The sequence below is a fragment of the Leptodactylus fuscus genome, chromosome 3 (assembly GCF_031893055.1).
Source record: "Leptodactylus fuscus isolate aLepFus1 chromosome 3, aLepFus1.hap2, whole genome shotgun sequence".
NCBI lineage: Eukaryota > Metazoa > Chordata > Amphibia > Anura > Leptodactylidae > Leptodactylus > Leptodactylus fuscus.
In genome coordinates, this window is record NC_134267.1 from 24,998,152 (window position 1) to 25,025,942 (window position 27,791).

General features: G+C 45.1%; 1 protein-coding gene and 1 non-coding gene across 2 annotated transcripts; both read right to left on the minus strand.

The window, feature by feature from the left end:
* Positions 1–27,760, minus strand: LOC142197155 (uncharacterized). The gene is made up of 7 exons (XM_075267255.1): positions 27,409–27,760; positions 27,162–27,305; positions 26,968–27,091; positions 26,795–26,865; positions 26,107–26,152; positions 24,746–25,444; positions 1–2,581 (listed from the first exon to the last, which is right to left on the minus strand). Exons 1-7 carry the CDS (start codon positions 27,511–27,513, stop codon positions 1,728–1,730), a joined length of 2,043 nt encoding a protein of 680 aa, XP_075123356.1. The 5' UTR covers positions 27,514–27,760; the 3' UTR covers positions 1–1,727.
* Positions 15,503–15,584, minus strand: TRNAL-CAA (transfer RNA leucine (anticodon CAA)). Its single transcript has one exon. It is a non-coding gene; the product is annotated as a tRNA-Leu (tRNA).
* Positions 27,761–27,791: the final 31 nt, after the last annotated feature.

Sequence of the window (27,791 nt, forward strand, 5' to 3'; positions counted from 1 at the left end):
TGCTGACAGATACAAAACAATATAACCCTTAAAAGAGAAAGGGAAGACTCCATTGACTAAAACTGGATCACCAAGCAGAAGAAAAACCGCCTGGTCACAAGTATCTAAGCTTACACTCTTGAACAAAATTGTTGGTACCTCTAGTTTAATGAAAGAAAAACCCACAATGGTCACAGAAATAACTTGAATCTGACATAAGTAATAATGAATAAAAATTGTTGACAAGCCACAAAGCTTCTGGGAGAATGTCCTATGGACAGATGAGATAAAAATCAAACTTTTTGCCAAGGCACATCAGCTCTATGTCCACAGACGGAAAAATGAAGCATATCTTGAAAAGAACACTGTCCCTACTGTGAAACATGGAGAAGGCTCTGTTATGTTTTGGGGCTGCTTTGCTGCATCTGGCACAGGGTGTTTTGTATCTGTGCAGGGTACAGTGAAATCTGAAGACTATCAAGGGATTCTAGAGAGGAATGTGCTGCCCAGTGTCAGAAAGCTTGGTTTCAGGTCATGGGTCTTGCAACAGGATAATGACCCAAAACACACAGCTAAAAACACCCAAGAATGGACAAGAGGAAACCATTGGACTATTCTGAAGTGGCCTTCTATGAGCCCTGACCTGAATCCTATGGAGCATCTTTGGAAGGAGCTGAAACATGTCGTCTGGAAAAGGCCCCTTCACACCCGAGACAACTGGAGCAGTTTGCTCATGAGGAGGGGGCCAAAATACCTGCTGAGAGGTGCAGAAGTCTCACAGGCTCTTGACAGTTACAGGAATCGTCTGATCGCACCGACTGCCATAAAAAGTTGTGCAACAAAATAATAAGTTACAGGACCCGTCATTTCTGTCCAGGCCTGTGTTATGAGCTTTGTTTTTAAAAAATTCTGTTGAAGCGAAAAGCAATGTCTGACTTTTATTTGTTCCTTTTCATAGAATTTTATTTATTATTACTTTTGTAAGATTCAAGTTATTTCTGTGACCATTGTGGGGTTTTCTTAAATGATGGCGACCAACAGTTTTGTCCACGTGTGTACATCGGCGAACATCGGTGCATTGTCCACATCGGCGCACACAGTAATATGGAACATAAAATGGTGCCATTAAAAAATACAACTTGTCCCAGAAACATATAAGCCCTTATATGGAAAATGGTGGAAAACTCGAAGGTTATGGGTTTTGGAAGGCAGGTAGATGAAGACAAGCCCGTTATAGGACCAAAATTTAACCAGTATTAAACAATGAATGCTCTGGTGATAAAGTTCATCTCATCTACAGATATGCGAAGCAAACGTAATTCTACCCAAGGCTAAAAACTTGAAGACCTTTCATCTCTTTTATTAGGCCTAAATTTCATGTAGCTAAATCAGAACAAGTTGTCATCTCTAATAAAGTTGCCAGAAAGCATTCTTAGGCCTACTTCACATGGGAAAATCCAGGCTGGAAAATCTGGTTTTATACGTAGGCCAGATTTCCCAGCTTGATCCCACACAGGAAACCCAGATTCCATGTATCATAGTGATCTACTATGTTAGGGGTCTGAGGCCCCCCAGTAATTGTTTACAGTAGAGGACAGCAGAGCCACAATGAGACAAGGAATCTTATTTTCATAGATCATTATTGGTCTCTTGACTTGGTTTGGACTAGATTTGCCAATCTGGATTTTCCCGTGTGCAGTAGGCCTTAGGTAACAAATTCTACAATGAAGCTCCAAACACTCTGAACACTATGATGGCTTCTCCACGTTGTGAATTCTCTGGTGATTAATAAGACCCAATTTCTGACTATAACATTTTCCACATTCTGGACATGAATACGGCTTTTCCCCCGTGTGAATTACTAAATGTTTCACAAGATTGGATTTCAGACTAAAACATTTCTGACATTCAGGACATGAAAATGGCTTCTTGGTGTGAATTCTCTGGTGTTCAGTAAAATCTGACTCATGAGAAAAACATTTCCCACATACTGGACATGAAAATGGCTTTTCTTTTGCGTGACTTCTTTGATGCTCCATAAGACTGGATTGATCGCCAAACCATTTCTCGCATTCTGGACATGCAAATGGCGTCTCTCCTGTGTGATTTCTTAGATGCTTTACAAGACTTGATTTAACCCTGAAACATTTCTCGCATTCTGGACAAGAATACGGCTTCTCTCCTGTGTGAATTCTTAGATGCTTTACAAGACTTGCTTTTTGGGTAAAACATTTCTCACATTCTGAACATGAAAATGGCTTCTCCCCAGTGTGAGTTTTCTGATGTTTACGAAGAATCGATTTTTTGTTAAAACATCTCCCACATTCTGAACATGAATAAGGCTTCTCTCCTGTGTGAATTCTAAGATGATCGAAAAGATTTGATTTCAGACTAAAACATTTTGCACATTCAGGACATGAAAATGGCTTCTCTCCTCTGTGGAGTCTCTGGTGTTTAGTAAGAATTGCTTTCTGGCTAAAACATTTCCCACATTCTGAACATGGATATGGCTTCTCCCCGGTGTGAATTCTTAGATGTCTCTTAAGATCTGATTTCCAACCAAAACTTTTGCCACATTCAGGACATGAAATTTGTTTATCATCTTTGTAAGTTTTCCCATGATTTTTAAGAAATCCCCATTTTTGGCAACAACATTGTCCACTTTCTGAACAAGTAAATGGTCTTTCATCAATGAGTGATTGATTCCATGAAGGTTTCTTGGGACCAGCCGTATCAGTGGATGGATCTCTGCTCTGAAGGACTACGGGTACATTAGGAAATATTGTATTATCTTGTGTGGTACTGTTATCCTTTACTACATAATTGTGAGATATGAGGAGATTTCCATGGGAGCCTCGCATCCTGTCTACACCTAGAAAAAGAAACAATAGCCAATCAAGCTTCATTGAGACAATAGCAGTAAAGTGGACAAGATAATGTACAAATTTAGTAAGTAAATTGTGTACTTCAACGTAAAATAATAGTAATGGATTGTCTGTCTACAAAGTTCACAGATTATAATAATTTATAGAGATAGCGACAGGATTTCTATCCGAACTATAAAGTGTAAGGTCTCCGTGTCATGTGACGAGCTCAAAACAGATTTCAAAGATGTGCCAGGACATACTCTCCATTCTAAATTAGAAATCCTTTGTCTCCAAGACAAGATCAGAAGTTACTATTTTGAGTAAGAAGACAAGCGGACATAAAGGACTATTTGGCCAGTTACGTTCAAAACTATTGGGATCCAACAAAGGTTAGCCCAATGTATGAAGGCATTTTGGTGAACTCTCTAATCCTGCCTTTGCTTTGGAACTACACACTACCCTAATTTCTGTTGTGATGATCTTGAGACCTATCACGGTCACCACTAGTCCCCCAGATATATCTGAAGGAATTGCAGAAGAGGGAATATATTAAGAATTCCATCTTCCACATGACCAGAAGATTGTGGATATGGTACCTTCCATTCGGTCTGGGATTTTGAAAATAGTGTCAAAATAGGCCAAGTCCCTTCTACATGGTTGCTGTGGTCTGGCAGGACAATCCGGACAGGTCCCTGCTTCCCCGTTTCAACAATTCTACCCCTTTCTTTCTGCTACTTTGCTCTCCCTCTGTGTCGGACATTCTTTATTGTAGTGTTTTGTTAGTTTTTAATGATAGTTTTAATAAGGTGGTTTAAAAATGATCACTGAAGTTACAAAATTACCTGTACTTATATACACATACTGTATATCATTATTGCTTATTTCCATGAGATAGGGAGGTTTATGGTGAGGATCAAAACTGTTCTATCCTTTACAGTGAAGGAAGGTCTCCTCTTACCCAGTGATGTGCGGGACTGGTGATCCTCCATCATGACGTCCTTATACAGATCCTTGTGTGCATCTAAATACTCCCACTCCTCCATGGAGAAATAGACAGCGACATCCTGACACCTTATAGGAACCTGACAACACAATGATACAGTCATCACCAGAGCCCTCCCTTGGTGTTCTTGTATAATGTCCCATCATCCCCAGCAGTGCTCACCTCTCCGCTCAGCAGCTCAGTGATCCTGCTGGTAAGTTCTAGGATCTTCTGCTCATGTCTCAGTGGATGAGGTGGAGGCTCGGTGATGGGGCTTGGGGTCCTGCTCCATCCTCCTGACACACGGGGTGTCACACACTCACCAGACGACTTCTTCACTACTGTGTAATCCTGTGTATGGTGAGACACTACAGATCACTACAGAGAGTCTAAGAATCCTTCACCTGTCCAGTCATTTCCTAGAGATCAGAGTGATGTCATGTGAGACTCTCACCTCTCCGGTGATCAGGTAGATTATCTCTAGGGTCAGGTCTAGTATCCTCGCAGCCATCAGGTTTCTAGCCTTCTCCATCCTTCATACGTTATTGGTGGAAAGGACCAAGCAGAGTACAGGGAAGCTTCAGAAATGAATACCACTGGTGTCAAAGTAGAATGTATTAGGTCACCTGTACACAAAAGAGCACCTGGTGTATAGAGAGACTCAGTACAGACCAAAGTTACTGATGAGTTTGATAGAATGGTGTCAGCACATGCATATATAAGGTATACATATACAGCTTGCTGTGTATGGGACTACTATTTGTGTAGTGCACAACAGTAGGGCAGTGGTTCTAATGCTATAGTTGCATATATATTTGTACAAACAGATTATCGGTATCTGATGTTCAATGCTTGGACAAACGCCCTTTGTGTGAGGGTGTAGGGTACACAAAAAGAAAAAAAAATTTTAGCCCAAGAAAAAAAATCTGAATTTTTTTTTTAAAAATAAAACAACTTTTAATTCCCATGAGGAGACATAAAAATATGGATGGAATACAATGCATATGAACCCTCTTACGTGTTTCAGGGCCTCATAGAGTCCACCAGACTCTTGGACAAGGGTCTCAATTTTGTCCCAAAACAACACTTTAAAGTCTTTAACACTATTTTGGACATTAACAAATTCATCAGATCATTAGCAGTTAAAAAACACTTTTTTCAAGATAATGGTGATTGCACTAATAAAGGTTTAGACAGCAGTCCGACTGTTATTATGAATAGAAGTATGTTACCTCTGGATGCAAGTTTCCGTGAGCAGGTTACAGTACAGAGTTTAATAGATTTGGATTATAGCAATCAGGATGTAAATAAAATTGTAGAAATGCAGCCAGTTAAACGTCATAACCCCAATTTTTATCCATTTAAAGCGAGAAGTCCGAGCTTTAATTTATTTCAACAAAAAAGATCTAGTAAAATTAGAACAGAAAGTGAAAAGAAAGGAAATTAACCAAATTAAAAAGAAAAATAATTTGACATTTAGAGAAAGGAAAGCATTTAAAGAATTAAAAGAAACTAAAAACATTATTATAAAGAAGGCGGATAAGGGGGGAAAGACGGTAATATTAGACAGAGCAGATTATATTGAAAGTTGTTTGCAAATATTAAATGATGAAAAAACTTACAGAAAATTATCATACAATCCTACCATAGAATTTGGACAAACCCTTAAGGATATTGTGTCTGAGGGGGTTGCCCTCGGTATTTTTTCGGATTTAGAAGCTGAGTATTTAGTCAATAAAACACCAAGTGTGCCCACACTTTACGGGTTACCCAAATTACATAAACAGACAAAACCTGTACCATTGCGACCTATTGTATCAGGTAAAAATTCAATACATGAACGTTTAGCCTCATGGTTGGATAGTGTCCTCCAACCTCTGGTATTACGCATAGGAGGATATATACGTGATAGCAAAGAAGTTTTAAAATCCTTTGAGAATTTTGAATGGAAAGAAGAGTTTTCGTGGATTGCGTGCGACGTGTGCGCTCTATATCCTAGTATTCCCCACAGGGACGCTCTGGAAGCACTTGGTTGGCATCTGTATAAATATAGTCTGTTTTCCGAAATTTTTTGTGAATATGTACTCTCTGTCACGGATTTTTTATTAAGACACAACTATTTTGTTTTTGACAACATTTTTTATTTGCAGGTATGCGGGGCACCCATGGGTGCCCCGTTTTCTCCATCTCTAGCAAATCTTTTTTTAGCATGTTGGGAAGAACAGGTCCTATTTTCTACTAATAATCCATTTTTGAATAGCATAGAATGGTTGGGCCGTTATATAGATGATTTATTGATTGTGTGGAAAGGAAAAGTGGAGGAGGTAACAAATTTCGTAAATTTTTTGAATATGAATAATTTAGGACTCACTTTTACTTTTGAACATCATTCCAATATAATAAACTTTTTGGATATTACGTTGACAGGGTCAATCGAAAGTAGAAAGGTATTCACTACCATTTACAGAAAGCCGACAGCAGGAAACAGTATTTTAAAAGCAAGCAGCAACCATCCTCTTGCTACTATCCAGAGTGTCCCTGTGGGAGAACTAATCCGCACCAAGCGGGCTTGCAGTGATGTTGAAGACTTCAATGTCAAGAGCCGCGAGGTGATTAACAGACTGAGTGATAGGGAATATCCACATTGGATGTTAAATAGAGCTTTAGCACAAGTAAACCATAGAACACGAAAGCAATTATTATTTGATAAAAAGAAAATTTCAGACACACAAATCATAGAAAAGGCGAACATCACATTCAGTACAACATATAGTATGGAGTATAATGAGATCATTAAAATTGTGAAGAAAAATCTTTCCATCCTAGAGACAGATGAAATAGCGAATAAAATATTACAACAGGGGGTCAGATTTGTATCTAGGAGAGGGGAAACATTGGGAAGCGTCTTAGCTCCCAGTTTTCTGTACCCGGTACAAAGTGATATTAATATGGATATTTGTGGTTTCTTTAAGTGTGGTGCTCCTAAGTGTCGAACATGCAAATTAACTAGCAACACTAAAACACTAACAAGCTTTGCGTCCAATTTTGATGTAAAATATTATAATCATATTGATTGTAATAGTACATTTGTAGTATATTGCATCAAATGCATGGAATGCAATTTAGACTATATAGGATGCACGTCACGCACTTTGAGAACTAGAATATTAGAACACGTGAAAGATAGTGAAAAAAGTTCTTTGGAAGGTATTTCGGCAGCCTCTAAACACTTCCTTACGACACACAGGGGTTCCATGAAAACATTTAAATTTTGGGGCATTGATAGTATCACGGATTCCATAAGAGGTGGTGATCGTAAAAAACTATTACATAAACGAGAAGCCCTATGGATCTATAGATTTGATAGTCGTCAACCAAAAGGGTTAAACATAAGAACCGACCTGACTTATATCTATTAATATATACATCAGTGATGTGTAAGACTATATTAGTCTGTAACTTTGTGGCATTTTATATGAAGTAAATTGGTTATGTGAGCAGTATTTTACATCTATCAGAAACATTTTTCTCTAAGGCTATTTTTCTTTAAGGCCATCGATAAGCTTGGAACTAACATCGACACAATTACAAAATAAACTTCTTCATATGATCAGCCACGGTTCTGCACCATAGGAATATGAATGGCAGAGATGAAGTAAGACATGATTGGTTATTTTTGACCACGTGATTTGGAGCCAATCAGGGCGAGAGTAGAACGGCAATACCAATTCATTGATAAAACCAAGGTACATAGCTTCCGGAGATATGAACCAGGAAGTAATATTCGATTCTAGATATGACTACAGCCATAATCACATAAGGTGAGATTTGAATTTATGTTTGGGTTGGATCTTTAGTAGCCATATTACAAACTTTCAGTAATTTTTTTTTTTTCATTATGGGTATTAATGATATAGCGTGATTTACTTCATGGATCTTTAGTCATGTATTTATCAAGTGTATACATTTCATGCTCCTTGATTTTCGCATTATTAGTTATTTTTCTTTTCTCCTATGGTTGTGTTATGATGGAGAAGCTTTCCGGACACATGTATAATAAGGGGCGGGTTGCTCCTTTTTTGATTTTTCCGGTGGTGGTTCCTTCAACGGGGGAGTTAACGCCTAGTGTCATTAGTGTTATAGCTCGCACATGTTAAATAAGGGTATATATGTAGCATTTCACCAGTGCATCAGCAGACCTCAAACAGCTATGAGTAAGAGACCTAGACGGTCTTGAAACGCGTCAGCTATGCTTCACTGACAGCGGTTTTTATTGCGTCTTTTTGTATTTTTTGTTTTTTCTACCTTTTATATGGAGTTTTTGTATTGTCCTTGAAAATGGAATAAAGTTAAAGTTTTATTAATGAAGAGGAGTGTTGCAGATCCATCTTTCATCTGAATTGGTATATACATTATCTTGGTCTTGGAGTCCCAAAGGCAGCGGATCGTGCACCTCCCTGAGAAATTTGTGCAGGTGAGCTTTTTTATGACCGAAGTTTCTTGTATTTTGGACCTCATAGGAGGCTGTATAGCTATAGAAAAAAACACCAGTGAAAAACTCCAAATAAAAGCAATTTTCAAAGCGTCTCCGTCTGCCATTGGATCCGTGTGCAGCCCAAGGGTATGTTTTATGAGAAAAATGGTCAAAATGAGGACAAAATGGAAGTCTGAATAGATGTAGAGACCAATGGATGCCTGTCCATGGAAAACACTGACAGAAAACACGTGAAAATCACTGATGTGTGAACAAGCCCAAGAACCTGACTAAGAGAAGATACCGCCCTGGTTGTAAGTAAGGAAAGCAACGAGGCAACACGGACTACACGTCACAGATACCCTGACCCATCACTGACCTGCACATGGAACCTTCGAGGGGCTTCAGGACCTCTGACAGTGTCACAGTCATGTGATCAGTCACCCACGGCGGAGAGATGTTGTACATCTTAGTGGCTACAGGACCTACAATGACATCACACTGGTCACATGACAAGAAGTCCTAATAGTTTTTACTCCTCCCCTTAGGTGACATCATCGAAGGTCCTGTAGTCACTAGTATATAAGATCTCCAGAGACGTGGGTGTGGAGAGAATGGAAGTGTTACGAGGACGTTCTCCTGCATTCGTGAAGTTAAAGGGTTTTTTTGGGGAAAAATAAAGCTTACTAGTGCATTCCCTATACTAGATAAGCTTTATTACTAATACATATATAAACCGGTCACCTGGACCCAGATTATTAGGTGTATAGATCACGGCGGAGGAGGTCGGATGGTTGGACCCAGATTAATAGGTGTACATTTCACGGCGGAGGAGGTCGGATGGTTAGACCCAGATTATTAGGTGTATAGATCACGGCGGAGGAGGTCGGATGGTTGTGACTAAAGTTGGTCATACACGCTAGATCTTAGACTGATGGAGATGCAGATTGTGAACATTTGGCTGATGATTGTACGGAGGGAAATCTACCAATGTCTGTCCCATACAATTGACCGTCAACTAAAGTTGGTCATAACCAACTCGGTTGTATTGAAGTTTTTTCACCCGTCTGTCAGATGTATTCGTCTGTCACCGGTGTTTCTCAACCTTTTTCAAGCCAAGTAACTCCTAGTGACAAAAAAGTTCCAATTGGTACCTCCAAGGGCAGTTCTATCAGATTTGATGACATTGCTGATATGGCACTGTGTCAAAGTTTTTCATATAAAGGGGAGAAGATAAAGTGTAACATGTAGCACCCATGAATCATTACTATACCCTGGGGTTTCTTCAGACAGAGGCCCAGGGAAGGTGTGAATAAAACAAAAACTACAGATCCTCATCTTTCCTGGGCATTTGGTCTTCACCCAAGAGCTCTTGTAGCCTCTTCTCCAACATCACGCACTCTGAGGTCACCGTTGAAGCCTCTGGATGGGCCTCAGGGGTCACATGGAATGCTAGGACGTCGTGACATTGAGTGACCCCAAAGTAAGTGATGTTAGAGATGACTCTGGAAGAGACTGCAAAAATTTTCAAGTGAAGACCGGACATTGAGTATAAGAATTCAATATGGGGCCATAAAACCCTTAATAGATATATGGAAATCACCATGGTAATGTCCATGGAAAACGCTACCAGAACTCGCAAAAGTCACTGATGTGCAAATAAGTCCTAATAACTAAGTCATATAGAAACCTAAAAGTGACAGAAAATGTACCGTATATACTTGAGTATAAGTCGAGCCGAATATAAGCCGACCCCCCTAATTTTACCACAAAATCTGGGGAAAACTTATTGACTCGAGTATAAGCTGAGGGGGGAAAATGCATGACATTCTGTTTGTGCTCATGTTAATCCTAGCCGGCTTCAGGCCTACATCCTACTGGGAGAAGAAGAGGCCACTGTGGAGATCGCTGCCCAATACGTGTCCAGCTGTCACCAAACAAGAGGAAGATGAGACACATGGACTGTCAACCCTCCCCCCCACCACCCAAAAGACCCCACGGACTGTTATACCCCAAAACACCCATCCCACCCCCCATACAGCTGTCACCAACTAAGAGGAAGATGAGACCCCACGGACTGTTATACCCCAAACCCCCCCCCCCACACACACACTTTACTAGCTTTGGCAATGCCAAATATCTATTCGGACATGCCAATAAAGCTTGTTTGATTTCATTTGATTATCTCGATGCCCGTCCTCTGGATGTTCATTGCTTTTGGAGCATATCACTGCATGTGAAATTACACCACCATCTCCTTGGTCCCAGCAGTAATCCTGAGGTGGTACCAATCCACAAAGATCTGGTTTAAGTCTCTGTACTCCCTTTTGTTTCCATCTGTGATGACTCCTACTATAGCAGAGTTGATAACGAAGGATTACGAGTGATTATGAAGATAATCTTGTTTCCCGTAGTCCTAACAGCGGCACAATGTGGGGTATTTCTGCCCCTGTGTGCTGGTAGGACAGGCGGATATTTAATTAGCCAATCAAATGCGTGGCAGGCCCTATAAGAGGGCACAAGAACCTCCCCTCTGCGTGTAAATACAAAAGTACCTCCATTACATTTATATACAGTTTTATACATAAGATATGATTCCCAGGGTGGGAAATCTTGTGCCGCTGTTAGGACTAAGGGAAACAAGATTATCTTCATAATCACTCGTTCCCTGTCGTCCTCAACAGCGGCACAATGTGGGGATATAGCAAGCAGGTCCCCAAGATGGGTGGGACAAACCCATGACCGAACTTAAACTGGTCTGGGCAAAGGCAGTGGAATCTGCCACTTGGTCCTTCAGGCGGTAATGCCAAATGAAGGTGGATTCAGATGCCCAAGAGGCAGCTGCATATATTTGGTCCACAGACAAAGCACTTCTTTCTGCCCGTGAAGTGGACACTGCCCTGGTTGAATGGGCATGAAGGAAAGATGGAGCCGACAGCCCTTGGGCGGTATAGGTGACTCTAATAGTCTCGGTAACCCACCGGGATATTGTAGCTTTGGCGGCTTTGGCGCCCTTGTTTTTACCCGTGTAGCTGACCAACAGGTTTTCAGTCCACCTAAAGGGGCGAGTGCGCTGCAAGTAGATCTGCAGGCATCTAACCACATCCAGCTTGTGCCATCTTTCTTCTTCAGCAGAAGAAGGGAACGGAAAAAATACTGGAAGGGAAATCAGTTGGTTCCTGTTTACAGCAGATGGCACCTTGGGACGAAACCCAGGGAGGAACCTAAGCTGTACATGGTCAGAGAAAAAGGTGGTATATGGCTCCTCAGCGGACAAAGCTTGTAGTTCACTAACGCGTTTGGCAGGTGTGACTGCCAATAGCAGCGCCATTTTGCCAGTTAGCGACTTGAGGGAGACCTCTTCCAGAGGTTCAAATGGCTGGCCACATAGGGCGTTCAGGACCGGAATAAGGTCCCATTGGTGGACAGGGGTGTTTACCACCGGTCTCAGCCTAGTTGCCCCTTTAATAAAGGTGCTCACTAAAGGATCCTGAGACAAACGCCTCCCCAGATAGGCGGACAGGGCCGCTACGTGTACCTTGAGTGTGGCCGCAGCAAGACCTCTGTCTAGTCCGTCTTGAAGGAAGTCCAGGATCGCCTCCGTAGGGGGATCGGTGGAGTCCACTTGATGCTGCAGACACCAGGCATTAAAGATTTTACCTATTCGACGGTAGTTCCTGTTAGTCGAATCTGCTCTGGCGCTGGATAGGGTCTTCAAGACGGCTTGTGACAGTCCTCTATTTCTCAATAGGGACTGGTCAACCTCCAGGCTGTCAGGTTGAGGCTCCGCAGATCCTGGCATCTCAGCTCTCCTTGGGTTACCAGGTCTGGGAGTGGGGGAAGCCTCCAATATATGCCCTGACTCATTTGTATGAGCTGAGCAAACCAAGCCCTTTTTGGCCAGAACGGGATTATGGCTATTCCCGAGGCTTGGTCCTGTCTTATTTTTATCAATACCTTCGGTATGATTGGAATTGGAGGGAATATGTAAAACAGCCTGAACCTCCATGGGATGGACAGGGCATCCACCGCCAAGGGATTGTCCTCCTGGTACAGAGAGCAGAAGGTCCCCACCTTGGCGTTGAGTCGGGTAGCCATAAGATCGACCTCCGGGAGACCCCATCTCTGGACGATCTGTTGAAATACGTCTGGATTGAGAGACCATTCTCCTGATACAGTAATACCCTGACTCAGCTGATCCGCTACTATGTTCAGGGAGCCCTTTATGTGAACAGCGGATAACTGGACCAGATTCTTCTCCGCCTAGGCAAATATGAGATTCGTCTCTCTCAGCAAGGTTGGTGACCTGGTGCCCCCTTGTTTGTTTATATAGACTACCACCGTCATATTGTCTGACCGGTTTTTGACAGACTTGCCTTTCAATTCTGGGGCAAAGTGTACTAGGGCCAGGTACACTGCTCTGAGTTCCTTGAGATTGGATGACCCCAGCTCCGGACATCTCCATCGTCCTTGTACAGTTTTGTCTTGACAATGGGCTCCCCATCCCCACTGGGATGCATCTGTTGTCAACAGGGTCCACACTGTCGGGACCGTGGACCTTCCGTCTTTCAGGTGTATCCACCATCTGAGGGAAAGACGGGTAGCGGGAGAAAGGCAGATCTTCTTGTGCAATCCCCGTGGAGACCTGTTCCAGGTTCTCAACACTTCCATCTGCAGGGGACGCAAATGCCATAAAGTCCAAGGCACCGCCCTGGCCGAGGATGACATCAAGCCCAGGACTCTCATGGCGGTCCGGATGGTTACCTGCCGAGTGCGCAATAGGAATCGTGCACTGGCTTGGATTCTTTCCTTCCTTGGACTGGAGAGGAAGATCTGCATCGCTTCTGAATCCACTATAAATCCGAGGAATTTTCTTCAGGTGGATGGAACGATTTCGGACTTCTCCCAATTGATAATCCTAACTCCTGTAGGAAGTTGATGGCAAGGTTGAGCTGCTGGAGGAGGGCAGCAGGAGACTGAGCTTTCAGTAGCCAGTCGTCTAGATAAGGGACGATGAAAAGACCCTGAAGTCTGAGGGCCGCGGCGACCGGAGAAATCACCTTGGTGAATACCAGTGGGGCGGATGTGATGCCGAATGGCAGAGCTGTGAATTGATAGTGCTCCCTGTGGCCGGCCATAGCGACGGCAATCCTGAGGAACTTCCTGTGGAAATGAGCAATGGGGACATGTAGATAGGCGTCCCTCAAATCGAGGGTAACCATCACCTCTCCTGGCTGAAGAAACACAGCCACGGAATCCACGGTTTCCATTCGAAATGACCTCTTCCTGATAAACCGATTGAGGTACCTCAGATCTATTATCATCCTCCAGCCCCCGGTGAACTTGGGGACCAGAAAGACGGGGGAGTAGACTCCCAGACCGAGGTCTGAGGCTGGTACCTTCTCCAGGGCGCCCTTGGTAACATATTCGGCAACCAAGGCTTCTAGACTGGCCTGCTGAGAAGGTGGAAGAGTTTGAGTGGAAACGAACCGATCTGGAGGTGGAAGATGAAAGTCGATGTGATACCCGTGTTGTATGATCTTCAACACCCATGGGTCTTGGATATGGGTGAACCATGCTCTGGAAAAGGAGGAAAGACGTCCTCCCAGGAAGGGGGGCCACAGGGAGCTGCCCCACGTCAAAACTCAGGCTTCCTCTTGGTGTCCTCCTTGGAAGCGCCACGACCAGCTCCCCTAGGGCGATATCTAAAACGCCGTTGTTGGGAAGGGCGTCTATAATTAGAGGAAGAACCTCTGCCTCTAGAGGGAGCACGTCTGCCCCTGGATGCTTGAGGTAGGGACCTTCCCCTACCTTCAGCTAATCCCTCCATAATGGCGTCTGTAAGCTTTGGCCAGACACCCTTCCCGGCTCAAAGAGGAGAGCACAGAGTGCTGCTTTAGACGCAAAATCTGCCCGCCAAGGCTTTAGCCAAAGGGGTCTACGGGCCGCAGTAGACAACGCCATAGATTTGGCGGAGATTTTTAATTGATGGCAGGAGGATTCCGCCAAATAATCTGCAGCCCTATGAACTCTTTTCATAGAGGCCAGAATCTCATCTCTGTCTACGCCCAAGTCTATATCCCGCTCCAAGGCGGCTAAGCGGTTGCGCAAAAAGTCACCAACCATAGAGGAGGCTATGGCCACAGAGGCTTGCGCGGAGGAAGCTGAGTAGACCTTCTTCAGAACGGAGTCCGCCCTACGATCCAGAGGGTCCTGAAGATTTGAACCATCTTCCAAGGGCACCAGGGTTCTGCGGGACAGCTTTGCTACGGCCAAATCCACCTTCGGGGGAGGCCCCCAGGAATCCCACTGGGTAGTGTTAATAGGAAACAAACTCTTGAAGATCCTGGAAAGCGAATGTCCTTTCTCTGGCTGTTTCCACTGCTGCGCCATAAGGTCGGTCAGCGTGGCGTCCGCATGGAAGGCAATATGTCCCCCAGAGGCAGACGTGGAGGCTTCCCCGTCAACATCTCGGCCCACTGTAGACCGGATGGACTTCAGCAGCCTGCCCGTTTGTTCATAATGGAACGCAGTTCTGCTGGAATAACTGAGTCGTCCTCGGAGGAATCATCCTCTGCCACCCGCAGGTGTTACAAGGGGGGGGGGGAGAGACGAGGAACGGAGCTCAGAGCATGGTCTCCTGGTGAGCTGAGACAAGGTGCAATAGATCCCTTTGAGGGAATCATCCTGCAAAACAAAAAGGAGAGTACAAGCAAGGGAAAAACTATTTACCCAAGCGATGCCCAAACTCACCATCTCCTTGACCCATGCCATCATATCTCTGGGAGAGGGCTCCACAGGTGGAGGACCTCTGCACCCGCGACAACGGGCCCACTCATAGCCTGAAAATAGGCACGTTATAGGACCAGTAGTACCCCGCAGGGCACAACCTTTCAAGCCGCTACCTACCATCAGGGAGCGGTGTGTCGCAATCGAAGCAGGAAAGATGTTTCCTCTTGGAAGAGGTTTTCCTCCTACCATCCCCAGGAGGGGTAGTAGAGGATGACATATCCTACAGAGAGAGATAATAGACCATGCAACACTGTCACCATGACATCATACCAGCTTTTAAAAAAAGGGTAAATCTTACCAGGTCCAGTAGACCGGACAGAGAGGTGACTTGGCGCCCAACGTGCGACTCGAACCCACGACCTTGAGATTAAGAGTCTCATGCTCTACCGACTGAGCTAGCCGGGCTGGCGCTGTGAACAGGATCTGAACCTGTGCGGGGAGACCCCATTGGATTTTGAGTCCAAAACCTTAACCACTCGGCCATCACAGCCGGTTCCCAATAAAGTTTGCAAACTGGAAAAGAGTTCAAGATCAATGAACACCACAATCGCACGCCTTCAGCAGATACTGCAGGAAGGTCTCTGACACCAGGCCAGCCAGCCTCTTAATTCTGGCCGGCTGGAAGTGGGCGGAGCCACAATCAAAGCAGGTGAGGCAACCTGCCCAGACAACTAACCCTGTAATCAGGGGTCTGCAAAGATATACATTCCCCCCCACCAAGAGGCCCTTAACACGGGCACTTACCCCCACATCTCCCCGTCTTTTCCGGCCTTTAATAAGGCCTGAATCTTCCCTGAGTGAGCGGCCGCCAGCGCCAGGCCGTTGCCATGGCGCTATGATACTTCCGGCGAAACCGGAAGTGCGCGCTTACAGCGGCCGGCGGGGAACAGGATACACAACAGTGTGGTTCCACCCGCCGGCAGTCCGCGCGGCCACCAGAGGCGGCATGCGGAGTCCCCGGACTCTCACCAAAATGTCAGGTAAGTCACAAGGAGCAGGGGAAGCGGAGGAGAGGGGGGGCAGGGGGGATAGAGGGGGGTAGCCACACATGGCTAACAAGCACCTTCTCCCCGCAGGGCACAGAAGGTGACAAGAAGAAAACAACCGCTCAGGAGGTGAGTGATCCTGCTGAGCTTCTCAAAGAGGACACAAGTCCTCCCACCTGTCCTCTGTCCACACAGGACAGAAAAAAACACGCAGAGGGGAGGTTCTTGTGCCCTCTTATAGGGCCTGCCACGCATTTGATTGGCTAATTAAATATCCGCCTGTCCTACCAGCACACAGGGGCAGAAATACCCCACATTGTGCCGCTGTTGAGGACGACAGGGAACTTTTATTATAGCATTCCGGAGTGTCACATCCTCCAGTGGTTTCTGCTAGAGTTGTATTAACTTCTTTCCACCGCAACATTTTTTTTAATAAAATTGTCATTGAAACTTTGTTCCAAAATCCATAATTTTTTTATTTTTCTATTCACAGAGCTCTGTGAGGGCTCTAGGAAGCGGGAAAAAAAAAATCTCAATGGGTTGGAATTAGAGAAAAACTGCCATTGCTCCACTTTGTCATGGATTTTGTTTTTACAGTGCTCACTGTGCAGCCCTAATGATATGTTACGTATTCTGATAGCCATCAGTTACTGTCTGTGTCCATTATAATAGCTGTCCGTTTTTTTGTTGTTTTTTTAAATGCACACCTTCATAACGGAATCCAACGGTAGTGTAAACCCTTCCTAAGGCTGCCTTCACACGGAGTTACACCGGGCTTGTAAAAATCCTCATTCACAGCTGTACATGCAAGCGCTGCGGAAGGCTCCTGAACACTTCCCATTCACTTCAATGGGAGCGCTTGTAACACCGGCTTTACGAGCGCTGCCATTGAAATGAATGGGAAGTGTTCGGGAGCCTTCCGCAGCGCTCACGTGTACGGCTGTGAATGAGGATTTTTACAAGTCCGGCGTTACTCCGTGTGAAGGCAGCCTAAGACAAAAATTTAACTTTTTGGTAAGGCATATCAGCCATATGTTCAGAGACAGAAAAATGAAGCATATCTTGAAAAGAACACTGTCCCTACTGTGAAACATGGAGGAGGCTCTGTTATGTTCTGTGGCTGTTTTGCTGCATCTGGCACAGGGTGTCTTGAATCTGTGCAGGGTACAATGAAATCTGAAGACTATCAAGGGATTCTAGAGAGGAATGTGCTGCCCAGTATCAGAAAGCTTCCCTGTCGTCCCTACCAGCGGCACAATGTGGGGTATTTCGTGCCCCTGTGTGCTGGTAGGACAGGCGGAATTTTAATTAGCCATGTATTAATTTCACATGGCTTGTTCCCTTTAAGAGGGCACAGATACCTCCCCCCTGTGCGTTTTTTTCTGTCCTGTGTAAAGGATCGGACAGGTGGGGAGGACTCTGTGTCCTCCTAAAGAGAAGAGTAAAAAAGAAGTTTCAGGTACTTACCTGTTCAGACCTGTTCAGGTGTCTTCAATGATGCACTCTGCCCCTTTGGACTTCTGTGTCGGTCCTGCAAAGATAATAGGTAAGATTAAGGTTACCTATTTTACCCACCTCCCTCACGCGATCCTTCTACCTTTCCCCGGCATCCAGTCCTGCTGCGCTTCGGGAGCCGCGCGCAGCCAGCCGGCGTGTTCGCGCGGCTCCATGAGGGGAACTTCCGGTTTCGCGGAACCTTTCCTCTGCGTAGGAGGGTTCCGGCCGGTCGTTTGGTAATGTAACACCGGCAACTTCCGGTTTTTTGGCTTTCGCCGCTCCGGGACCACGCGAACAGCAGCGTTGGACACTGGAGGTCCTCAGGAGCTTAAGGTACGTGCCAAAGTAGTTGGCTCAAGGGGGGAGCGTGACTTGAAGGGCTAGGAGTCTTATGAAGGGCAAAAGGAACGGAGCTCTTTTGACTAAGGCCACGCCCCTTCCGGATATGGGGCTGTAAAAGGAGGCAGGTTGCATCCCTCATTGCCTGCTAGTCTAATCCCTAGCTGGTTTCTGCGCTGTGGCTTGTGGTTTCCGCTTCAAAACTGCATTTATTCTACTGCAAACTCTGCTGAAGGTTGGTAAGTGGTCTGCAGAAGCTGGGTGAGTCTCCTCATATGGTTCCTTGAATGTACTCCTCTGATGTTTCATATTCCATGCTTAGGTATCGCTGAAAACTAGTTTCTATTTGTCATGTCTTCCTCTTCTACCCCTCCCGGGGATCAAGTGAGACGGAAGAGGTCTTCTAAAAGGAGACACCTGGCTTGCATTGATTGTGACGTTCCTCTACCTGATGGTAGGTGCGGTTTTTTCGTCTGCTAATTCTCCCAATGGTGGGAGTATCCTGAATGTCATTGTTTTGCCTTTAGGCTATGACTGGTCACGCTGCCAGCAATGCAGGGGACCTCTGCGGGAGGAACCCGTTACCAGTGATATGGTAGCATGGGTCAAGGAGTACATGGTGAGTACGGTTGCCGCAAAGAGGGGAAGGGTCCCCCCGGCTTCTAAGTATCCTTGTGTTTTTTGCAGGATGATTCTTTAAAGGATATCCGTACTTCACTGGCTCAGCTCACCAAGAAGCAGCGCGTGGAAAGGCGTTCTGCTTCACTGCCCTCCCTGGAGCGCCTCCAGGTGGAGGAGGTGTCCATATCATCAGACGATCAGTCCTCCTGTACCAGCAGACCAATTTTCCATCGGGAGAAGACTAATAAACTGCTGAAGGCCATCCGGTCGTAGGACCAGGTTGGCGAGGGGGAAGCCTCTGCGTCCACCTCTGGGAAGCGGAGGGTTTTCCAAGTGGACGCCTCCATGGCCAGCCTAATGGAACAAGAATGGAAGCAGCCGGAGAAGGCTTACGTCACCACCAGAGCTTTCAAAGCAGTATATCCGATTGATCCCTCCCAACTGGATCGCTGGGGTCCGCCACCCAAGGTGGATTTAGCCATCTCTAAGCTCTCCCGTCGCACTGTCGTGCCCATCGATGACGGGTCAAATCTTCAGGATTTGCTTGATAGGAGAGTGGATTCAACGCTCAAGAAGGCGTATTCGTCTGCTTCAGCCCAGGTGACGGTGGGCATCGCCTCAACGGAAGTAGCTGATAAGCTTCAAGCCCGGCTGGACCGCCTGGAACGGGATATCGACTCCGGGGTTAACAGGGACGACATCCTGGCATCCATGGGGGAGATCCGTCTCGCTACGGATTTCCTGAGAGAATCGGCAAGACAGCAGGTGAAGCTGGCTTCCAAGGCCATGGCCCTCAATACCGCCGCCAGGAGACCCTTGTGGCTCAAACCTTGGCGGGCTGATGTCGCCTCCAAGTTTTCTTTTGTTCCCTCCCCTTTCAACCTGGAAAGGTTTTCGGCCAAGGGCTGGACGATCTGATGGAGGGATTGGCTGATGGTAGAGGGAGATCACTACCACAAGCAACCAGAGAAAGAAGGCCTCCCCCTTCTAGGGGTCGAGGCTCCACGTCTCAATACAGGCCTCAACAGGGAAGCCAGAGACGCCCCAGATACCGTCCGAAGGGGGCGGGTCGCGGGATCCCCAAGGAGGACCCTAAGAAGAAGGGGTTTTGAGGAGACGCCGCTCTCTGTGACCAGCTCTCCCGTAGGAGGGCGCCTTTCGAATTTCCTTGTGGCATGGCATCTTCACATTCTGGACCCATGGGTCCTTCAAGTTGTTCAGCGAGGATACGCAATAGAGTTCTCCCATCCTCCGGTGGATCGTTTCATCACTACGCGGGTCTTACCAGCCCTACAACAAGACTGCCTGGAGGCTTCCGTCGCAGAATATCTCTCAAAGGGGGCCCTGGAAAGGGTCCCTCCTCCCGAAGTGGGTCAAGGAGTTTATTCACCCGTGTTCTTGGTTCCAAAGTCCACAGGAGGGTGGCGGATGATTATAGATCTTCGGTTCCTCAACCTCTTCATAAAGAAAAAACCTTTCAGGATGGAGTCCATAGACTCAGTAACCAGTTTCCTATTGCGCGACGAGGTCATGGTCACCCTGGACCTAAAGGATGCCTACTTACATATCCCATCTTCCCGCCACACAGGAAATATCTACGTATAGCCGTTCTTATGGCTGGTCACAGAGAGCACCTACAGTTCACTGCTCTTCCATTCGGCATATCGTCAGCTCCGTATGTATTTACCAAGATGGTCGCACCAGTTGCCGCCGCTCTCAGACTTCAAGGCCTTTTCGTGGTTCCCTACCTCGACGACTGGCTTATAAAAGCTCAGTCTACTTCAATTCTCCATCACCACCTCCAGATAGCCATCGCCTTCCTCCAGGAGTTAGGTTGGCTGATCAATTGGGAGAAGTCAGAAATAGTGCCATCCACCCGGAAGAAATTCCTGGGGTTTGTTCTGGATTCCCAGAGCATGCAGATTTTCCTATCTCGTCCAAGGCGAGCAAAAATAGAAGCTTCGGTTCGGGGCCTTCTCAGGTCCCGATGGATCACCATTCGCACCGCCATGCGGGTCCTAGGCCTGATGTCTTCTTCAGCCAAGGCGGTCCCTTGGGCTTTATGGCACTTGCGTACCCTTCAGATGGAAGTGTTGAGAGCCTGGAACGGATCTCCACGGGGATTGCACAGGAAGATCTGCCTTTCTCCCGGTACCCGTCTTTCCCTCAGATGGTGGAGACACCTGAAAGACGGAAGGTCCTCGGTTCAACCTCGTTGGACCCTGTTGACAACAGATGCGTCCCATTCGGGATGGGGAGCCCACCTGGACGGCAGGACTGTCCAGGGTCTGTGGAGGAATCCAGAGGTAGGAACCTCCAACCTGAAGGAGCTAAAAGCAGTTTATCTGGCGCTGAAGTACTTCGCCCCCTTTCTCGAAGGGAAGGCAGTCAAGGTCCGGTCAGACAATATGACGACGGTAATATACTTGAACAAACAGGGCGGCACCAGGGTTCCAGCCCTACTGAAAGAGGCGAACTTGATCTTCACGTGGGCAGAGAAGAATCTGACCCACCTATCCGCTGTTCACATCAAGGGCTCCCTGAACATAGTAGCGGATCAGTTGAGTCGGGGTATCCCTGTATCAGGAGAATGGTCTCTCAATCAAGACATATTCCATCAGATTGTCCAAACATGGGGCCTTCCGGATGTCGACCTCATGGCAACCCGACTCAACGCCAAGGTGGAAACCTTCTGCTCTCTGTACCAGGAGGACAATGCCTTGGCAGTGGATGCCCTGTCCATCCCATGGAGGTTCAGGCTGATATACATCTTCCCTCCAGTTTCCATCATACCCAAGGTATTGATGAAAATCAGACAGGACCAAGTCTCGGGAATTGCCATAATCCCGTTCTGGCCGAAAAGGACTTGGTTTGCCCAGCTCATGTGGATGAGTCAAGGCAGGTATTGGAGGCTTCCCCCCCTCCCAGATCTGGTGACACAAGGAGAGCTGAGACACCACGATCTGAGGAGATTCAATCTGACAGCCTGGAGGTTGACCAGTCCCTATTAAGGAATAGAGGACTGTCTCAAGGCGTCCTAAGGACTTTAGCCAGGGCCAGAGCCACCTCGACCAATAAGAATTACCGTAGGATCGGTAATATTTTCCAGGCTTGGTGCACGGAACACGAAGTGGACTCCTCCGATCCCCCTGTGAGGGCGATCCTGGATTTCTTTCAGGACGGCCTAGACAGAGGGCTTGCAGCTTCTACCCTGAAGGTACATGTAGCCGCTCTGTCCGCCTATCTGGGGAGGCGGTTGTCTCAGGATCCTTTAGTGAGCACCTTTATCAAAGAGGCAACTAGGCTGAGACCAGCAGTTTCTGCTCCTGTCCACCAATGGGACCTCAGCAAGGTCCTAACGGCACTTTGTGTTGCTCCATTCGAACCTCTGGAGGAGGTGGATCTAAAGTGGCTGACCTATAAGGTATCTTTTCTCCTCGCTATCACCTCGGCAAAAAGGGTAGGGGAGCTTCAAGCACTCTCATCGGAAGCTCCTTACATTGCCTTCTTTGAAGACCGTGTTCAGTTGAGATTTCTGCCAGGATTCAGGCCGAAAGTTTCCTCTAGGGCGAATGTGAGTCAGCTCATTTGCTTGCCAACCTTTTTTCCCGTGCCCACTTCCCCTGAGGAGGAGAAGTGGCATACCCTAGATTTAGTCCGGAACCTGCAGATTTACCTTCAGCGCACACGCGCTTTCAGGAGATCTGAGAACTTGTTAATAAATTATGTAGGGGGCCATAAAGGCCGCAAGGCTTCTAAGGCCACCATCTCTCGCTGGGTGAAGGAAGCAATCAAGTTGGCGTTTGTGAGTCAGAACTTACCTCCGCCGACCGTCCTAAGGGCCCATTCGACGCGGGCAGTATCGACCTCTTGGGCAGAGGTCAAGGCTCTCACCTTGGACCAGATTTGTGCAGCAGCATCCTGGTCTTCAGAATTGACTTTTGTGAAGCACTACCGACTTGATCGGTATAGCTCAGAAGCTACTGCCTTCAAGCGTACTGTATTACATTCTGCTTGTGTTTAATCTCCCACCCTTATGGGGATTACTTGCTATTTCCCCACATTGTGCCGCTGGTAGGGACGACAGGGAACAAAGGATTATGTAGATAATCTTGTTTCCCTTAGTCCTAACAGCGGCACAAGGATTCCCCCCCTATTGTTGTTTATTTTGGAATGTATGTATTATTACTTGTTATTTACGCACAGGGGGGAGGTATCTGTGCCCTCTTAAAGGGAACAAGCCATGTGAAATTAATACATGGCTAATTAAAATTCCGCCTGTCCTACTAGCACACAGGGGCACGAAATACCCCACATTGTGCCGCTGTTAGGACTAAGGGAAACAAGATTATCTACATAATCCTTTGTTGGTCTCAGTCGCAGGTCGTGGGTCTTGCAACAGGATAAGGATAATGACCCAAAACACACAGATAAAAACACCCAAGAATGGCTAAGAGGAAAACATTGGACTATTCTATAGTGGCCTTCTATGTGCCCTGACCTAAATCCTATTGAGCATCTTTGGAAGTGACTGAAACATGGCATCTGGAAAAGTCACCCTTCAAACCTGAGACAACTGGAGCAGTTTGCTCATGAGGAGGGGGCCAAAATACCTGCTGAGAGGTGCAGAGGTTACAGTTACAGGAATCGTGTGATTGCCTCGAAAGGTTCTGCAACAAAATATTAAGTTAAGGGAACCATCATTTCTGTCCAGGCCTGCGTCATGAGCTTTATTTTTTTAAAATTCTGTTGAAGTGAAAAGCAATGTCTGACTTTCATTTGTTCATTTTCATAGAATTTTTATTTATTATTACTTTTGTCAGATTCAAGCTAAACGAGGGGGAGCCTCCTGATTCTCATGTACTGGCAACCCAAATACATGAAAACTAAACTTGTCCTCCCTTATAGGGGTCACTGTGTACCAAAGGATACAATATTCATCAAAATGGAGAAACAAATGTTTTGTAATTCTCAGTTCTGTCTGACACAATTGTAAGGAAAATGGTGGAAAAACCATTGCTTTTGTCTCCTACGGTCATTCTTATAGCATGGAGCCAAAGTTGGGTTCTTTAAGTTCAGCAGGACTTTACCTTTCAGAAAGGGTTGGTCATACTCATGTCAACCATCTTCAACTAACTCCAGGTCACGAAACCAAAACTTATAATGTAACAAAAACTGCATTAAAATTGGTGGTGGTGGTGGGGTTTTTTCCACCCCCGTCAGAATAAATTCAGTCAATAAGTTGTGGGCATCCCAAAAATGTGTCGTTGAAAAATACAACATATCCCGGGAGTGTATAATAGAAAGCCATGCCCTGGATGAAACCAAAGGGCAAAACTCAAGTCGGGCATTGGCATGGGTGTCTTCGTGTGTCTGCTTTTAGATGTTTTATATGCGTTTTTAGGAGTTATAACTTGGTGACTATTTCCCTTTACACTTGTGGTTTTACATTATTGGGACTTCCATTATAAGTATTTAATAAATAAGGAAAGGATAAAACGTGGAGAAGAAATCAAATTGAAGAAGTGGAGAAGAAATCGAAAAAATACAACATTAGGAAGTGGCCAATGTGAATTTGGAATTGGAATTCGGTTTTAGATTTGACCTATTACTGGTCCTCGTTTTGGGCCTTGATAGTTCTACAATTGTATAGAAGATGAAGTGTTGCCATTAGAAAATACAACTTGTTCCACAAAAAATAAGCAGAAATTTTTAATTGAATTATTGGGTTCTGGAAGACGGGTAGAAAAATGAATGAATGAAAGAACCTGAGTCAGGATTACACAAAGGCTTTATTGCAGTTCTTGTAATTGGATATGTGGATTAAACAAGCAGTCATATCATTTCAGGGCCCAGACTACAAAGCCTAAAAATGTGAATTTCTATAATAATCTACAAACTAAAGCACATTAGTAGGACCCTGTATTAAACTATTAAGGCACTGACTGTAGTTCAGCCGATATATGAAGAAAAAATAATTGCACAAAAAATTATGGGACTCTGGGCCCATGACATCACCAGGAAAGTGATAGATGCTATGAAGAGGCCCAACAGAGGTAAGGGGTGTAGATGGGTGTCTCTAATAAAGTGGCCTTTCAATATATATACACAGTATATCAGAAGGCATCCTTAGGCAACAGGTCCTACAAAGAAGCTCCACGCCTATAACATTTCCTACCATCTGAATATTATCATGGCTTCTTCCCACAGAGAATTCTCTGATGTTTATCGAGACCCCATTTCTGCCTATAACATTTCCCACATTCTGGACATGAATATGGCTTCTCTCCCGTGTGAATTACTAAATGTTTCACTAAATTTGATTTCATACTAAAACATTTCTGACATTTAGGACATGAAAATGGCTTCTCCTCCGTGTGAGTTCTCAAATGTTCAAGTAAAGATGACTTATTGGCTAAACCTTTCCCACATTCCGAACATGCAAATGGATTCTCTCCTGTGTGAAGTCTTAGATGCTTCGCCAGATTTGATTTCATACTAAAACATTTATTACATTCTGGACATGAAAATGGCTTCTCTCCTGTGTGAGTTCTCTGATGTTTTATAAGACCTGATTTCTGGCTAAAAGCCTTCCCACATTCTGAACATGAAAATGGCTTCTCCCCTGTGTGAGTTCTTAGATGTGCTATAAGATAAGATCTCCAATTAAAACATTTCCCACATTCAGGACATGAAAATGATTTGTCCTCTTTGTCATTTCTTCGATAACGTTCCACAAAATCCAATGTCTTGCTAAAAGATCTTGGTTTGGCAATCACTGGTCGATGCGATGAAGGTTTCTTGAGACCGGCGGTATCAGTGGATGGATCTCCGCTGTGGACATCTCCTGAATTATAATTGGGAGATATAAAGTGATGTCCACTGGAGCCTCTTAACCTGTCTACATCTGGAAAAAGAGACAACATATTTTTATTTTCCAGAAAAAAACATAATTTCTTGTAATAGTTGATCGAGCTTGATTTGGACAATAGCAAGCAAGGAAACATATAGTAATATGGACTTGGTTGGTGTTGTCACAGCCCACCTGCCCTGGAATATGAGCCTAAATATGAGACATGATCTTAGCATTAAGGATCATGTCAACGTTGAGTAAAGGCAATTCCCGTCCATGGTGTGACAAGGGGCATCTTCTATATCGGGAGAAAAAAGGCCTTATCATAGTCATAGGCAGGATTCTTTATGGTAAGAGCAGTGAAACTATGGAACTCACTGCTACAGGATGTGCTGATGTCTGATCAATTGCCAAATTTCAAGAGGAGCCTGGGAAGTAAGAATATCATAGGTTATGGGAGCTAGAAATTTGTGGAATAGGATGTTGATCCAAGGAGAAATTTTTTTTTTTTTAATGGGGCAATTGCATTAGTTTTGTTGTTTTTTTTTTCCTTCATCTGGAACAACTTGGTAGGTTTAATGGTTGAACTTTATGGACTTTGTGCCTTTATCCAACCTCATCTACTATGTTAGCAGCACAACTTCCTTCATTCGATTTGTGGATTAATTCTACATCACAATTTTTAACGAAAACTCAGATTCTTGAAAGGCTCTTACCATGCACGGACACTGTTTTTTTGAGTCCACCCATCTTTCCAATATCCTGTAAAAAAATCACATTAAAGGCGTGAGAAAAATTAAACTACTTCCTAGTTTATCCTACTGTATATCCAGACATCCTAGAAGCCAAGGAAAAATTTACCTTGAAGAAGTTTCTTATTGAAAGGATTTTCTGAGATGAAATTATCAATAATCTATCCTAAGGTAAGGTCATCTATATCGGATCAATAGGGGTCTGACATTTGGCATTCCAATCGATCAGATGATCTCAGCAGCTAATACGCAGAGAATGGAGCAGGAGGCAGACAATGCTGTTCTATTTGCTGTTCCCTAAGATAGGTTATCGATAATTTTGTCCAATGGGAGTGCAAGGTGTCGAAAACCCCACTAATGTGATATTCAATACCTATCCTCAAGATAGGTAATCAATATTGTTATCCCTTTTAGTAGTGATCAGATGAGATAAAGGCTAAAAAAGACTTTGACCTGAAAATTTTTATACTTTCCAGATCCCAACACTGGTGCCAGGAACTGAACGATACACAATATTCGAGGAGAGTCTACACCAACATTTTGTAACGTAATAATATAATGTACAAAAAGATGGATGGATCACATAGTATACCCCGGTACTGCTGAAGTATAAAACATCAGTCTATATAGAATCTGCAGAAATCTCATCTACCTGATAATCCTTTTGCTTGGAATATTGGGGACTGGGACATCTCTCTGGTGGGTTTCTCTTACTGGATCCATCTATTGGAAATATAGACAATATATTCAGTCACTGTGTTTAAGTGATGAGCAGATGATGGAGGAGTCTAGTGGAGGTTCCTTCAGAGTAAGGTCTTCTCTTACCCAGTGATGTGCTGGACTGCTGATCCTCCATCATGACCTCCTTGTACAGATCCTTGTGTCCTTCTAAATACTCCCACTCCTCCATGGAGAAATAGACAGTGACATCCTGACACCTTACAGGAACCTGACAACACAATGATACAGTCATCACCAGACCCCTTGTATAATGTCCCATCATCCCAACAAGCGCTCACCTCTCCGCTCAGCAGCTCAGTGATCGTGGTGGTAAGTTCTAGGATCTTCTGCTCATGTCTCAGTGAAAGAGATGGAGGCTCGGTCATGGAGCCCTGGGTTCTGCTCCTTCCTCCTGAAGACGACTTCTTCACTACTGTGTAATCCTGTGTATGGTGAGACACTACAGATCACTACAGATATTCTAAGAATCCTTCACCTGTCCAGTCATTTCTTAGAGATCAGAATGATGTCATGTGAGACTCTCACCTCTCCAGTGATCAGGTAGATTATCTCTAGGGTCAGGTCTAGAATCTCCGCAGCCATGTGGTTTCTGTTCTTGTCCATTTCCCTGTCCTCTATGGAAAGGACCATGCAGAGTACAAGGGAGCTCCAGTAATACCAAAGCTGGCAATATAGAGTGCAGTTTGGTCGCTTCTATGTGTAAGGGCACCTGGTGTACAGAGAGACCAAGTACAGGAGAAGTAACAGAGACAACCTACCTGGATGGTGTTGTGGACTTTTAGCTACAGTGTTGAGACTGTTAACTTCAGTTATGTCAAAATTTGCTGTAGGTTGGAGTGCGAATAGCTCCAGCCTTTCAGTTGTCATCGCTGTATTAGTGTAGAGACTGTGTCTACTAGTACAAGAGC